The sequence below is a fragment of the Rhincodon typus genome, chromosome 9 (genome assembly GCF_021869965.1).
Source record: "Rhincodon typus isolate 14 chromosome 9, sRhiTyp1.1, whole genome shotgun sequence".
Taxonomy (NCBI): Eukaryota; Metazoa; Chordata; class Chondrichthyes; order Orectolobiformes; family Rhincodontidae; genus Rhincodon; species Rhincodon typus.
This window is the reverse complement of record NC_063340.1, coordinates 79269671-79284673: the sequence shown is the minus strand read 5'-3', so window position 1 is coordinate 79284673 and position 15003 is coordinate 79269671. Positions and strand designations below refer to the sequence as shown.

The window sequence follows — 15003 nt, the reverse complement described above, 5'->3', positions numbered from 1 at the left end:
ACTGGTACATGAAGGCATGTGTCTGTGACCAATACCTCTGGGAGTTCATGCATTGCAAAAAATGCTCGCAAATTTTCCATCGTCGCTCCCGTGTTTGACGAATGATCTCCATGCGCATTCAATACGCGTTCTCAATGACTAAAAACATTGTGCCCATGAAAACATAAAAACATTGCGCCCAGTTCTGAGGTAGTGTCACTGGACCCGAAACGTTAACTCTGTTTTTTCCTTCTCAGATGCTGCCAGACCTGCTGAGCTTTTCCAGCAACTTTGTTTTTGAGCCCATGAAAGGACTGGCATAGCCAACATGTGATCGAGTCCAGGGTGTACCCAGCCATTCCCTCAAATGTGAGGGAGCTGCTGGTAGTAATTTTTGTCATTGTTGGCACTCTGGGCACTGCCCGATCAACATGGCTATGTCCGCATCCAATCCTAGCCACCAGACATGACTTCATGCCAATATCCTCATATTGGAAACTTGTGGATGACCCTGGTGGAGTTCAGCCAGTATCTGGCAGCAACGCCATCCTCTATGGTGATCTGGTCTCACCAGGTCCAGAAAGGTTTCAGTTGTGATGGCCCTTTTGTTTCCCAAGTCACTACTAGTTGTTTTAGCTTTGCCAGGACTGGATCTTTTTGTGTCCACAGTCTGATATTGTCAGCGGTGATGGGAAGGGTGTCCCGAAAGTTTAAAACCAGAACAAACTCTTCTAGTGGCAACATCACCAGTGGTGAGGTGGCTTAAGGCATAAGCATTTGATACTTCGCCTCTTGGACAGTGTTCCAATTTGTAATTTTGTGCACTCAGAGTAAGAGCCCATTGCTGAATCTGACCTGAAGCTCTGGGCGGCACGGCCCTGTCCTCTTTAAGTAGCCCTTGCAGAGGTTTGTGGTCCGTTATCTCTGTGAATGTATTGGTGGAACTTTCTCTCACCAGAGATAACCATCAATCCTTCCTTCTCTATCTGGGCATATCTTTGTTTGGCATCAGCCAAGTCTGGGAAGCATACACTGTCGGGTGTTCCTCTCTGCTGGGCCACCGGTGAGCCAACACTACTCCAATACTACTACAATTCCATTCGGGGAGGCATCGCATGTCAGCAACGCAACTCTTTTGGGATCATAGAATGCCAAGACCTTAGACGACGATATATGCTTCTTCACTTCCCTAAATGCTACATTTTGGCTTGGAGACAATTTCCAAGGCTAATTCCCTTTCAATAGCAAATTAAACGTGTGGGATGGAGGCCAGGTTATGTATGAAATTTCTTAATATTTCACCAAACCAAGGAACGATCGAAGCTCCAGTGCAGACGTGGGAGCCAGGGCACCTTTGATGACTCTCACTTTATCTTCCAAAGGTGTAACCCAGTCTTGTCGACTCTCGCCTAACTATGTCACTTGGGGTGCCTGGAACATGCATTTTTCACTCTTAAGGCATACACCAGCATTGGAAAAGTGTTTAAATACTATGTCCAAGTTCTCTAAATGCTCTTTATTGGTCTTCCCTGTTATTAGCACATAAATGGCAACCTGGAGTAGACCTTGTAAAATTTTCTACATCATCCGCTGGAAAATGGCACAGGTTGATGGTACCCCAAAAGGTAGTCTCGTACATTGGACAAACCCTTATGGGTATTAACTGTAGCATACTTCTGGAAATCCTTATCTAATCGCGATTGCATGTACGCATGGCTCATGTCGAGCTTCATGAAGGACAGCCCCCCTGCCAGCTTTGCATATAAATCCTCTATGCGAGGGATTGGGTATTTATCCACCTGCAAGAAACAGTTTACTGTTTGTTTGAAATCCCCACAAAGGTGAACCGACCAGTTGGGCTTCATAATTGGAATGACAGGTGCTGCCCATTCCGCAAACGGGACTGGTTTGATGATCCCTTCACTTTCCAGCCTCCTGCTTTCTGCCTCTACTTTTGCACAGAAGGCAAATGGCACTGGGTGGGTCTTGCAGAATCATGGAACTGTTTCTTGGTCAACATGTAAAGTGGCCTTGGTTCCTTTGATAGTTCCTAGCCCTTCCTGAAAAACTTCTGGGTATTTAATTAGGACTTCACTCAGGCAGCCATTTTCTAATCAAGAAATGTTGATCCAGTCAAGTTGAACTTTTCTCAACCAATTTCACCTCGCCAAGCTTGGGCCGGAGCCTTTTACTCTAATCAGTGGTGACTGAACCAGCTGCTCCTCATAAAAGACTAGAACCAAATTTTTACCCTTAATCTGTGTGTAGCCTGGCTGAAGTCTTATGCAAATGTAAGCGTTGGAGTCCAGAGCGAATTTTAGTAATGACTGGCTCTGCAATTACTGATACGGCTGTGCCGGTATCAACCACCATTAGAACTGGGTGACCATTTAACCAGATGTTTACTTTGAATGGTTCTGACTTGGATCTTGCTAAGCAGTTTAACTGTTCCAAACCAGATATAGGTGGACTTTACAGGAAGTACATTCTCCTGGATACTGGCCTTGAGTTATCTTGCTCATTTCAGGCCTAGTGGGACTCTTTTGCTGTCTTGAATCCGCATACCGGGAACAACTACAATGGCCTGCCGGTCTGGATCCTAGAGAAAACGTTAACCGTTTGGCTGAGGCTTGACTTTGTTTCATGGTTTTGCTGTGGGCTGCCCTGGAGTACTTCTGCTCAGGATATGTCCTGAGTGAGGCAATGCAATTGCTTTCATTCGAGGTGTTCCCCAAATTCAATCAGCCTCATGAGGGTGTCCACTTCCGTCAGAATACCCTGTAACTCATAAGCTTCACTTGTCACATTTTCCAATTATAAAGCCAGTTGTAGTGCCTGTTTGAAAGTTGGGCTTCAGTTAATAGGCACTTTTGCATGATCACATCATTAATCCCAAACGGTCTCTCAGCATCTCACTTAGGGTTGAACCAAAATCTAATGCCTCTGCCAGCTGTCTTAACCTCCTCAAAAATTCTGATACGTAGTCCCCTGAATCTCGAACTGCCAAGTAAAATGCATAGCATCTTGGAATTTGAGGAGGCTTGGGGTCGTAATATTCTTTAGCTAAATCTGTTAACTCTTGAAAGGTTTTCGTGTCTTGTGCTTCAGGGAAGGTTAGGCTTCTAATAACTGAAAAATCTGTGGGTCCGTAGGCTGTCAGGAGAATTACTTGTTGCTTTTCATCTGCCCCAATGTCATTTGCCTGGGAAAAATTAATGCATTCTTTCCACATACAGGGTCCAGTCTTCAGCATAAAACCATGCTGACTATCCCTAATCAATTTTTGCCTCTCTAAATGTTCATAATTCCTATATTTTATAATCACCTCCACAATTTACCCACAACCAAAGTCAGACTCACAGTCTGTAGTTCCCTGGTTTCTCCATACAACCTTTCTTAAACAAAGGTACAACATTAGCCACCCGGCAGTCATCAGGCACGTCAACTGTAGTTATAGATAATGCAAATATTTCTACACGGTGTCTTGTAATTTCTTTCCTTCCCATAACATTCTGGGATACATTAGTTCAGGTCCTGGAGATTTATCCCGTACTTCCTCCTCTGTAATGTGAACTGTTTTTAAAACATGGAAGTTTATTTCTCTGCACTCTCTAGACTCCGTTTCTTTTTCCACAGTAAAAACTGACGCAAAATATTCATTTACTATTTCTCCCATCTTTTGGTGTTCGACCAAAGATGTCCTCCTTAATTTTTAAGAGATACAACCTTTTTCTAGTTACTCTCTTGCTCTTAATGTATTTGTAGAATTTTTTTGGATTATCCTTGACCTTATGTGTATGCTAGCTCATATCCCCTCTTTGCTTTCTTGATTTCTCTTTTAAGAATGTCCCTACACTCTTTATATTGATTAAGAAATTCAATTGAACCAAGTTGTCTATATCTAAAATAAGATTCTCTTTTATTCTTGACTAGAACCTCAATATCTTTGTTCATCCACTGTTCCTTAATCTTACCAGCCCTAGCCTTCAAGAGGAACAAAATGCCTCTGAACTCTCGTCATCACACTCTTGGATGTCTCCCACTTGCCTGATGTCCTTTTACCTGCAAACAGTAGTCTACTCTAATCAACTTTTGAAAGTTCTTGTCTCATACCATTAAAATTTGCCTTACTCCAATTAAAATCTTTAACTTTTATGGAAGGCTTATGCTTTTCCATAACCATTTTGAAACTAATAGAATTATGATCGCTAGACCTAAAGTGGTCTTTTACTTTTACTTCAGTCACCTGCCCTGCCATATTGCCCAAGAGAAAGTCTAGTTTTGCTCTTTCTCTATTAGCAGCATCCACATACTGATAAAGAAAATTTTCGTGAGCATGTTTGACAAATTCTTCACCATCTGAACCTTTAACACAGTGGTAGTCCCCCTCAATGTTTGGAAAATTAAAATCCCCCATTATTCCCCCATTATTACAACCTTATTATGCTTGCATATATCTGAGATCTCTCTACATATTTGTTTCTCAATTTCTCTCTTACTGTTGGGGTCCTTTAGTACAATCCCATCAAAGTGATCTTTCCTTTCTTAATTGTAATTTCTACCCATATATTTACACTGGACAATTTTTCAGAAATATCTTCCAATAGCCCCAATCAGGGGACTCAAATTCAACGAGGTCCACCTGGCTGACCTCATTACAATCACTGCATAGTGGGCAGTGAATAAGAATGGGACCTTAATCAGATGAGCCAATGGGTCACGGAGTGGCAGATGAGTTAATTTTGATAAACGTTAGGTATTGCACTTTGGTGAGGTAAACCAGGACAGGACTTGTACAGTTATTGGTAGGGCCCTGGAGGGTGTTGCTGAACAAAGAGACCTAAGGGTGCCAGTGCATAGTTCCTTGAAAGTGGAGTCGCAGGTAGACAGTCTGGTGAAGGAGGAGTTTGGCATGCTTGCCTTCATTGGTCATTGAGTATAGGAGTTGGGCTGTCATGTTGCGGCTGTAGAGGACATTGATGAGGCCACGTTTGGAATACTGCATACAATTCTGGATAACCTTCTATAGGAAGGATGTTGATAAACTTGAGAGAGTGCTGAAAAGATTTACAAGAATGTTGCCGGGACTGGAAGGTTTGAGACAAAAAGGAGAGGCTGAATCGAGCCATGGAGTCATACAGCATGGAAACTGACTCTTAGGTCCAACTCGCCCATGCCGACCAGGTTTCCCAAACATTTTCCCCATATGGCCCATATCCCTCTAAACCTTTCCTATTTATGTCCCTGTCCAAATATATTTTAAATGTCGTAACTGTATCTGCATCTACCATTTCCTCTGGCGCTCATTCCACATAGGAACTACTCTCTGTGTGAAAAATCTCTGCATCCTCCTTACAGCTCACCTTTCACCCAGCTTTGTATCATCCGAATATTTTGAGATGTTACATTTAGTTCCCTCACCTAAATCATTAACATATATCGTGAATAGCTAGGGTCTTGGTATCGATCCCTGCAGCACTCCACTAGTTACCATCTACCATTTCAGAAAAAAACCCTGTTGTTGGTAGTCCTGGAGAACACCGGCTCCAGTTATTGGCTTATACAGAAAGGAGAAGAGTCAATTCTCGTAACCTCACAAATTACTTATATTAGTGCATTAAGCAAGACACATGTTGCTTAAATGTTTTTATCACAAAACTAGACCTTAAATATTTTCCCACAAACTGAAGCAGGACCTACTCATACACCCATTAGAGTGTTCTGACACTCCCCAAGTAATCACAGAATATAAAAGCTATTACCCGAACAGGATAGCTGCTGCTGCTAACGAGGATTGATGCTGGCCAAGCACTACACTCGATGTCATCACCACATCCTTGACGTAGGGCCTGCTTCTGCGATGGTTGGTCTTCGGAGTTTTTGCTGGTTGCATGCCCCAAGGGTTGTCTTTTTATTCTTTCTCTTATCTCTCTCAAGTCATGCTGTCTTCTTCCCTTTGGCTCAGGCTAATTCACTTATCGCATGCCTTTACCTCATTGGTCCTGGCCCAGAGACTTGGGTAGCATTACCTCATTATTTCTTGTCAAAATAAGGCTTTCGCATTACCTCAGCCTTCTTACTTGTTGAAGAGCTTAGTTAATTCAAGCCGGTTTAAATCGGCTCAAACTAGCACCTGGGCACAGGTCATTTTTAGTTCACAAGCTGCTTCTTTCTTCGTGTCAGCACTTATGCATTCAATACCCCCTGTTAGCGATGTTGGTAGCTGGAAACCATCCCCCCCTCCTCTCTCTCTCTCTCTCTGTCTCTCTCTGTCTATCTCTCTCTCTCTCTATCTTTCTGCAACCTCTGGCTAACATCTCCCCAGGCAGCAATGTCAACAGCTTGTACCTTTCTCTGTCTCTCTCTCTATCTGTATCTCTCTGCAACCTCTGGCAACAGCCCATTCATTCTACTGTTTGTTTCCTGTCTGCTAACCGATTTTATATCTATCTCAGTACACTGCCTGCAGTTCGATGCGCTTTAATATTACAAATTAATCTCTTATGTGGGATTTTGTCAAAAGCCTTCTGAAAGTCCAAATAAACCACAACCACACGGGTGTAACTATCTCTACTGGTTACATCTTCAAAGAATTCTGGTAGATTTGTCAAGTATATTATCCTTTTTGTAAATCCATGCTGTGTGTCAAATTTGCAACTTTTCTAGGTGCTATGCTATAAAATCGTCGATGATGGACTCTAGTGTCTTCCCCACTAACGCTCTGAGATTCGCTGGTCTATAATTCCCTGCTTTCTCTCTACCTCACTTTTTAAATAGTGGAGTTATATTAACTACCCTCCAATCTGTAGGAATTGTTCCAGAGTCAAAAGAATCTAGGCTGGGGCTTTTTGCCCTTGAGCTTTGAAGATTGAGGAGTGACCGTGTAGAGATTTATAAAATCGTGAGGGGCATGGCTAGATTGAATAGCCAAAGTCATCTTCCTGGGGTGAGAGAGTCCAAAATTAGAGGACATAAATTTAAGATGAGAGAGAAAAGATTTTAAAAAATGATCTGAGGAGTAACTTTTTCACACAGTAGGTGGTGCACGTATGGAACAAGCTGCCAGAGTAAGTGGTGGAGGCAGGTATAATCACAACATTTATAATGCATCTGGATGGGAATGTGACTGGGAAGGCTTTAGAGATATATGGGCCAAATGCTAGCAAATGAGACTAGGTCAGGTCAGCAAATTGGGTCAGTAAAGATAAGTTGGATCCAAGGGTCTGTTTCCATGCTACATGAATGTATGACTCAAAGTATTTCAGGAAAAGTGATCATAAACTGAGTCATCAATTTATTTTTGTTTTGGACAGGCAGCCAAGAACATCCTTAAGAGAAATCTTAACAGCACATTGATTTTTCCGACCTTTTGTTAAACAGTTGCTAGTAGACTGTTATGAACTTACGGAAGTAAAAATCTAGTTACGTTGTAACTGGCAAAATTTTGGTCTACCTAGCTAGTTTACAAGAGTATAGCAAAGCTAATATTAAGGTTTAGTTTAAACTGTTTTCTAAAGCTCAGCTACCATTAAGATATTTGAACTTAAAATTGTTTTCCCTTTTATTAGGATGAGGTAGCACATACACTTACAGAAAGCAGAGTATTAAAAAACACAAGGCATCCATTTCTAACGGTAAGTACTATAAAACTACTTGTCTTTTTGCAATTCAGGCATTAATCGTTAAGATCTAACTACTGTTGTTTCTTTTAGTTTATGAAATGTTTTGGTACAAACCAGACCTGGAGAGAATAATTGGTGCTTACAATGACAGTTATAGCTATAACTTAGCTACAAAATTATGTAGCAACATCTGTTCTGTATTCATATATTGGAATAGGCACAGAGTATGAAATCTTTTATTTGAACGTACTAACTGATACATTTATAAATTACAATTAATGTAGTGTGAGAAAGCTACTTGCATTTTGTTGCAGCAAACAGTTCCAAACCATATCCAAAGGCAAAATACATCAGGTTACCAAGAAATCACAGCACAAAGTACTTTATTTCTTGAGGCTTTTATCATTGGGTCTATGTGCAATTTTTCTTAGAATTCAGGCACAATAATGCATTTTCAATGTAAAATTTCATGGTTGCAATCTCATTTTATGAGATCAAAGATAATTCTATTATTAAAAAGTTGTTTGTGGTACATTAAAGGAGCACAGATTTCTTAATTATTTCGTAAATGTTATGAGCACTTAACATAGTATTAATTTATATTCATTTACTTCGATCACTGTGACCTGTTAGTGATGCAGTAATGCAGAAAGTAATGCTTTGTACTTATGGCTAATGCGAAGAAAAAATAAGTTTGCAACATATTTTCTTCTAAAGGTAGGTGACTCCCTTTTAATGTTATTCAAATGGAGCAGAAAATGTTTGATATTTTTAAACTGGTTGTGAAAATGTTCTGCTTCACAAGGGAACGAACAGTATCCAGTAGTAGAATGTATCATCTCTGATTTTCAGTTTCATTCTTATTCTATTCTAACGTATAAAATACTGAAAAGTAAATGTCACTAAATAACTGTCAATTATAAATTAATCTGAGGAAGGGTCACCGGACCCGAAACGTTAACTCTGTTTTTCCCTTCACAGATGCTGCCAGACCTGCTGAGCTTTCCAGCAACTTTGTTTTTGTTCCTGATTTACAGCATCCGCAGTTCTTTCGTTTTTTTATAAATTAATCTGAGATTAATTTATAATTTTTGAACTTGCTATTGGATATAAACATTTGGCACCTTTCATCACTATTTAGTATTATCAGAGCTCTTTGGAGTGCTTAGTTCTAGTTAAATGCAGCTTTTTAGTAACTATTAAGGGGTCACTTAGAGGAAAGTATATTTGCATTAAAATTTTGAATCTAATCTGTTCTATGCGGTAACATGACAACTGTCAAAGCTAAATAATCCAAATAACTCTCTGTACGCTTATGATTCTTTATATTGCAGTCTTTGAAGTATTCTTTCCAGACTAAAGATCGTTTGTGTTTTGTCATGGAGTATGTGAATGGTGGAGAGGTAAGCATTATCCTACAATGCAAGCTATTGCAAACAGTATGTTCTGCATTCATTTTGCAATGGTCAATGATAATGATTATTGTCATTTCTTGCTTTGTTTTAAGGAACAAAATTAGAGCTTTCTTCTTATTTAAATTTGAATTTGTTTGTAATAATGAAGATAATGTAACAATCACTTTTTCTACCTGACATCTAATGCTTGTCCTATTCCCAGTTGACAACTTAGTAGCAAATCTTAGTGGGAGCAAAGGGATTCAATGGGCTTAAACATTTTGAGCTGTCTGATGACGAGAAAGTTGACTTTCTGCACAAAGATTGATTCACAAGTTGAGGTAATTCAGCATCAGTTGTGTGTTCATTAATGTGTCACATGTTCAGGACAGTAAGCTAATACATCCAATGACATCAGCTATTTAAGCAATTGATTTTAAGTAAACAGTACAAAATAGAATTGAATTGAAGTACAATTGAAGGTTGAATGTGGAGGTGCTGGTGTTGGACTGGGGTGGACAAGGTCAGAAATCAGATGACACCAGGTTATAGTCCAACAGGTTTATTTAAAATCACAAGCTTTCGGAGTGCAGGCCCTTTGTCAGGTGAAGTGAGAGAGTGGCACACAGGCACAGAATTTATAAGCAGAGAGGTCATGGACAAAGAGATCAAAAGATTATACAAATGGTGTGACAGGCTGAATAATAGGTCTCTGCAGGTGATCAAGAGTGTCAGACAGTGTGAGTAAAATGTCAGCAGCTGAATAACGAGTAAAGGGATGGCCTATAATCCAACTAAATGAGACAGAGAGATAATTACAAATAATTAAAAATAAGGTGGCGCTAGAGGCAAACCAAATGACTGGAATAACATAATAGGTTAAGATTCACATGCTGAAGGTTGCAACAAACTAATAAGTAAGTCAAAACTGTACAAACTAATTTAGGTAGAGAGATCGTAATAATTTATCAAGGTGATCGTGTCAAAACAGGACGGTAAGGAAGATCTTCGAGATATAGAACAGTGTGGTGGGGTCACATGTAGTGCGACATGAGCCCAAGATCACGGTTGAGGTCATCTTCATGGGTACGGAACTTGGCTATCAGTTTCTGCTCGGTGATTCTGCGTTGTTTTGTATCTCGAAGGCTGCCTTGGAGGACACTTACCTGAAGATCAGAGGCTGAATGTCCACGACCGCCGAAGTGTCCCCCGACTGGCAGTGAGCATTCCTGCCTGGCGATTGTTGCGCGGTGTCCATTCATCCATTGTCATAACGTCTGCATGGTCTCGCCAATACACCATGCCCTGGGGCATTCTTGCCTGCAGTGTATGAGAGAGATAGCATTATCTAGTCACATGAATACCTGCTGTGTACATGGTGGCTGATGTTCCCACATGTGATGGTAGTATCCATGTTGATGATCTGGCATGTCCTGCAGCGGTTGCCATGGCAGGGTTGTGTGATGTTGAGGTCAATGTTGTCCTGAAGGCTGGGTGGTTTGCTGCGAACCATGGTCTGTTTAAGGTTTGGCAATTATTTGAGGGTGAGAAGTGGAGGCGTAGAGATGATCTTGGCGAGAAGTTTGTCATCATCGATGACATGTTGAAAGCTGCAAAGAACATGGTGTAGTTTTTCCGCTCCAGGAAAGTACTGAATGACGAAGGGTACTCTATCAATCGTATCCCATGTTAGTCTTCTGAGGCTGTCATTGCTGTTTCTCGCTGTGGCACATTGGAACTGGCGATTGATGAGTTGAGTATTGTATCCATTCTTATGAGGGCATCCTTCAAAATCTTTAGGTGTTCGACCTGTTCCTCCTCATCTGACCAGGGCTTATCCGTAGGAGATGTCTTCTTTAACATGTTTAGGTGGAAACTAGAGAAGTGCAGCACTGTAAGATTATTCGTGGACTTGTGGTAGAGTGAAGTACTGAGGTGTTTATCCTTGATGGAGATGCGTGTGTCTAAGTCTTGCTCGAACTGCCAAACCTTAAACACACCATCGTTTGTGGCAAACTACCCAGCCTTCAGGACAACATCGACTGCAACACCACACAACCTTGCCACGGCAACCACTGCAAGGCATGCCAGATCATTAACATGGATTACTATCATCACATGTGGGAACACCAACCGCCACGTACACAGCAGGTGTACTCAGCCAATGTTGTCTCTCTCATATGCTGCAGGCAATAATGTCCCAAGGCATGGTATATTGGCAAGATCATGCAGAGATGCTACAACAACAGATGAATGGACACCATGCAACATTTGCCTGACAGGAATGTTCCCTCCCAGTTGGGGAACACTTCAGTGGTTAAGGACATTCAGCCTCCGATCTTCACGTAAGTGTCCTCCAAGGCGGCCTTCAAGATACACAACAACACAGAATCACCAAGCAGAGACTGATAGCCAAGTTCCATACCCATGAAGACGGCCTCAGTCGTGATCTTGGTCTCATGTCACACTACAGGCGACCCCACCACACTTCTGTATCTGGAAAATCTTCCTTACTGTCCTGTTTTGACACCATCACCTTGATAAATTGTTATGATCTCTCTACCTTAATCAGTTTGTACAGTTTTGATTTACTTATTACTTTGTTGTGACCCTTGGCATGTGACTATTATACCTATTGTGTTATTCCAGTCATTTGGTTTGTCTCTAGCGCCACCTTATTTTTAATTATTTGTAATTATCTCTCTGCCTCAGTTAATTGGATTATAGGTAATCCTTTCGCTCGTTATTCAACTGTTGACACTTTCTCACACTCTTGATCACCTGCAGAGACCTGTTTTTGGCCTGTTGACACTTCACTCACACCTGCAACTGAAGTCTCATCTATCACACTGTATTTTTGGATAAATTTCCTTTTGGTTTTCAAGTGGTGTTGCATTCTGGCACTAGTTTCCAGCATGACTAAACACTCAATACTTCCAGCTTTCAACCTGTTGCCCTGTAGATTATGACTCCTTAGAAGTGCTTTTTAAATGTGATGAGGGTTTAAGCATAGTGTTTTGGAATTCCACCACTTTCTGGGTAAGAGGTTTTCTTCTCGACTTCCTTCTAATTCTTGGAAACAATTAGCTGAGATACAATCAGTAGTCATGTGGCAAATGATGAATTTATTAGGAACAGTCAGCATGTGGAAATTGTGCTTGACTAACTCGCTGGAGTTTTTTTAAAAGGTAACAGAAAGTTGATGAGGGTAACACCTCTGATGGGGTATGCATGGTTTTCCAGATGGCATTTGATACAGTTCCTTACAGACTTATGAGGAAAGTTGTAGGTCATGGTATAAAAGGGACAGTGGTAACATGGATATAAAATTTGGTTGAGTGATGAGAAAACAGATTAATGGCCAATGGATATTTTTCAGGCTGGAGGAAAGGTTTGTAATGGAGTTCCACATTGGGGCCCTTGCTTTTCCTGATGTGTATTAATGATCTGATTTTGGTGCACAGGGGACAGTTTCTAAGTTTATGAATAATACTAATCTTGGAAAAATTGTAAACTGTGAAGAGGATGTTGCAGACCTCCAAAACAACATTCTCTGTGTCTGCGTGGGTTTCCCCCGGGTGTTCCGGTTTCCTCCCACAGTCCAAAGATGTGCAGGCTAGGTGGATTGGCCATGGTAAATTGCCCATAGTGTTCAGGGATGTGTAGATTAGGTGGGTGCTCTGAGGATCGGTGTGGACTTGTTGGGCTGAAGGTCCTGTTTCCACACTGTAGTGATTGTATGATCTATTCTATGATCTAAGTAGGTGGAGTAGGCAGATATGTGGCAAATGAGATTCAGAATAGAGAAATGTGAGGCGATGTACTTTTGTTGGAAGAATACTGAAAGAAAATTTAAAATAAGGGTAAAGTTCTAAAGTAGTGCAAAAACAAATGGACCTTGGTGTGTATGTGCACAGACCATTGAAGGTGGCAGGACAAGTGGAGAGAGCAGTAAATAAAGCATACATTGTTCTCAGCTTTATTAATAGAAGCCAAAGAGTACAAAAGCAAGGAAGTCACATTTAAATTTTACAAGACACTATTAGACCTCATCTGGAGGATTGTGTACAGTTGTGGGCTCCACAATGAGGCATCAGGGTCAGGTAAGTAGCCAAAAACCTGGCAATTTTGGGGGTGGAGAAGATCGGTGAATATGGTAACCCTGTTAATGTAAGAGTAGACATTATTGATGTGGTGGTTCCTGCATGGAATGTCCATAAATGAAGGGAACCTTCCCTTTGAATTCAGTAGAAGGCTGCCAGGCTTTATTCAGTGGTCTTCCCATGCAGTGCATCGGCTTCCTAAATGATGACAGCGCCATCCAATGCCAGCCAAATCCTTGCAGAGGCTGGAAATAGCCCTTAGTTGTCTACTGGAGGCTCATTTAGCCTCTGGTGGGTGCATGATTCCCAATGTCCCCAGCACTGGCTATATAACATGATGGTGGGAAGGTATTGCAGTTGCCTCCTGATACAAGGTTTCCTCCAGCTTCAAGAAGGCTGCGGAGTAGCAGGGCTGCGTATGGATGCTTGCCTGGGGCTCTTCTGTTCCTGCATGCTTTCTTTTTTCTTTCTTTCTTTTTACTTCTGCTCTTTTTCTATTTTTTTCTTTAGTTTTTCTTTACTTTGGAGCCTTTTGCAGCAGGTTAGTCAGTGAAATTGGCTAGAGCGGGCCATGTGCAGAATGGCAGCTCCTCCTGGTAGTCAGGAGCAGCAATGGATACGGCTCCTCATGGTGACTGTCCAAGGTAGGCGGTGGCAGCAGCAATCTCCTCCGGCGATTGGAGGCGGCAGCGTGACCAGAGTTTTCATGATGGAGATGCTGGCAAGGTGACATCTTGGAGGAGGGCGGGACTTTTGGTGAGACAGTGGCAGTGGCAGCCTGGTCTGGCAGCAGAGCCAAGGTCCTGGTTGCAGTAGGCCCAGAGCGGGGACACCTAGCATTAGCAAGGTGCTGGCTACAGCAGCGGCAGCAGTTGAGGTGGCATGAGAGCCGGGGGCTACTGGTTCATAGAATCATCATAGAATCCCTACAGTGTGGAAACAGGCCCTTCGGCCCAACAAGTCCACACTGAACCTCAGAGCATCCCAACCAGACCCATCCCCCTATAACCACCTAATCTACACCTCCCTGAACACTAAGGGCAATTTAGCATGGCCAATCCACCTAACCTGCACATCTTTGGACTGTGGGAGGAAACCAGAGCACCCGGAGGAAACCCACGCAGACACGGGGAGAATGTGCAAACTCCACACAGACAGTCACCCGAGGCTGGAATCGAACCCGGGTCCCTGGTGCTGTGAGGTAGCAGTGCTAACCACTGTACCACCGTGCCGCCCGATTACAGGATGAGTGTGGGTTCAGCACAGGACCCAGCATCAGCGGCAGCGAGGTGCGCCCAGCAGCAAAGGGATAGCGCCTACAGAATGGCAACTCATATGTTGATGGGTCTGGTGCAGGTGGCAACGAGGCAATGGAGGAGAGGTGGTGGCACAGATGTTGTTGGTGCGTTGGCTCAGGGCTCAGGATTCTCTTTCAGTTATATCTTTTATCCTTTTTATTCTTAAAGTATTCTCTTTTAGTTGTATATATTGTATCCTTTTTATTATTATACTACTCAAAATGGGACCAGATTGTGGCAAACTAGTGAAGCTTTTCACTGTATTTTACTGTATTATTAACTCTAAAATGCAAGTGACAATTAGTAAATCATTGTACTGTAAATTAATCATCCATTCATAAGTAAGCCTTATAGAGATAAGAGATCTTGCTAACTAGGTGTCCCAGGTGACCCAGAAAAATGTGTGCATGATGTCTATGTTCCCACCTTATAAAACTTCCTTTTCAAGAAGGTTCTTGATATAACTGCAAAGAGGCTGGTATTCTGTCACCAAGTCACCCTTTATTTACAAGTGCAGTGTACATAGACTCTGACCAGCCACTTGGACCAGTCCCTAGAATGAAGAGACTCTCTCAATCTCCTGTTTAACTGTTGTCAGCCAGGGTTC

General features: G+C 41.9%; 1 protein-coding gene across 6 annotated transcripts in view; it reads left to right on the top strand.

Annotated features, from left to right (window-relative positions):
- The window catches only part of akt3a (v-akt murine thymoma viral oncogene homolog 3a), a 460369-nt gene that overhangs the window by 285269 nt on the left and 160097 nt on the right, over window positions 1–15003 (top strand). For all 6 annotated transcript variants that reach the window (XM_048601225.1, XM_048601227.1, XM_048601226.1 and 3 more), the window contains 2 exons: window positions 7548–7613; window positions 8936–9004. In XM_048601225.1, the coding sequence (XP_048457182.1) occupies window positions 7548–7613; window positions 8936–9004 (135 nt within the window). The remainder of the gene's footprint in view (window positions 1–7547; window positions 7614–8935; window positions 9005–15003) is intronic.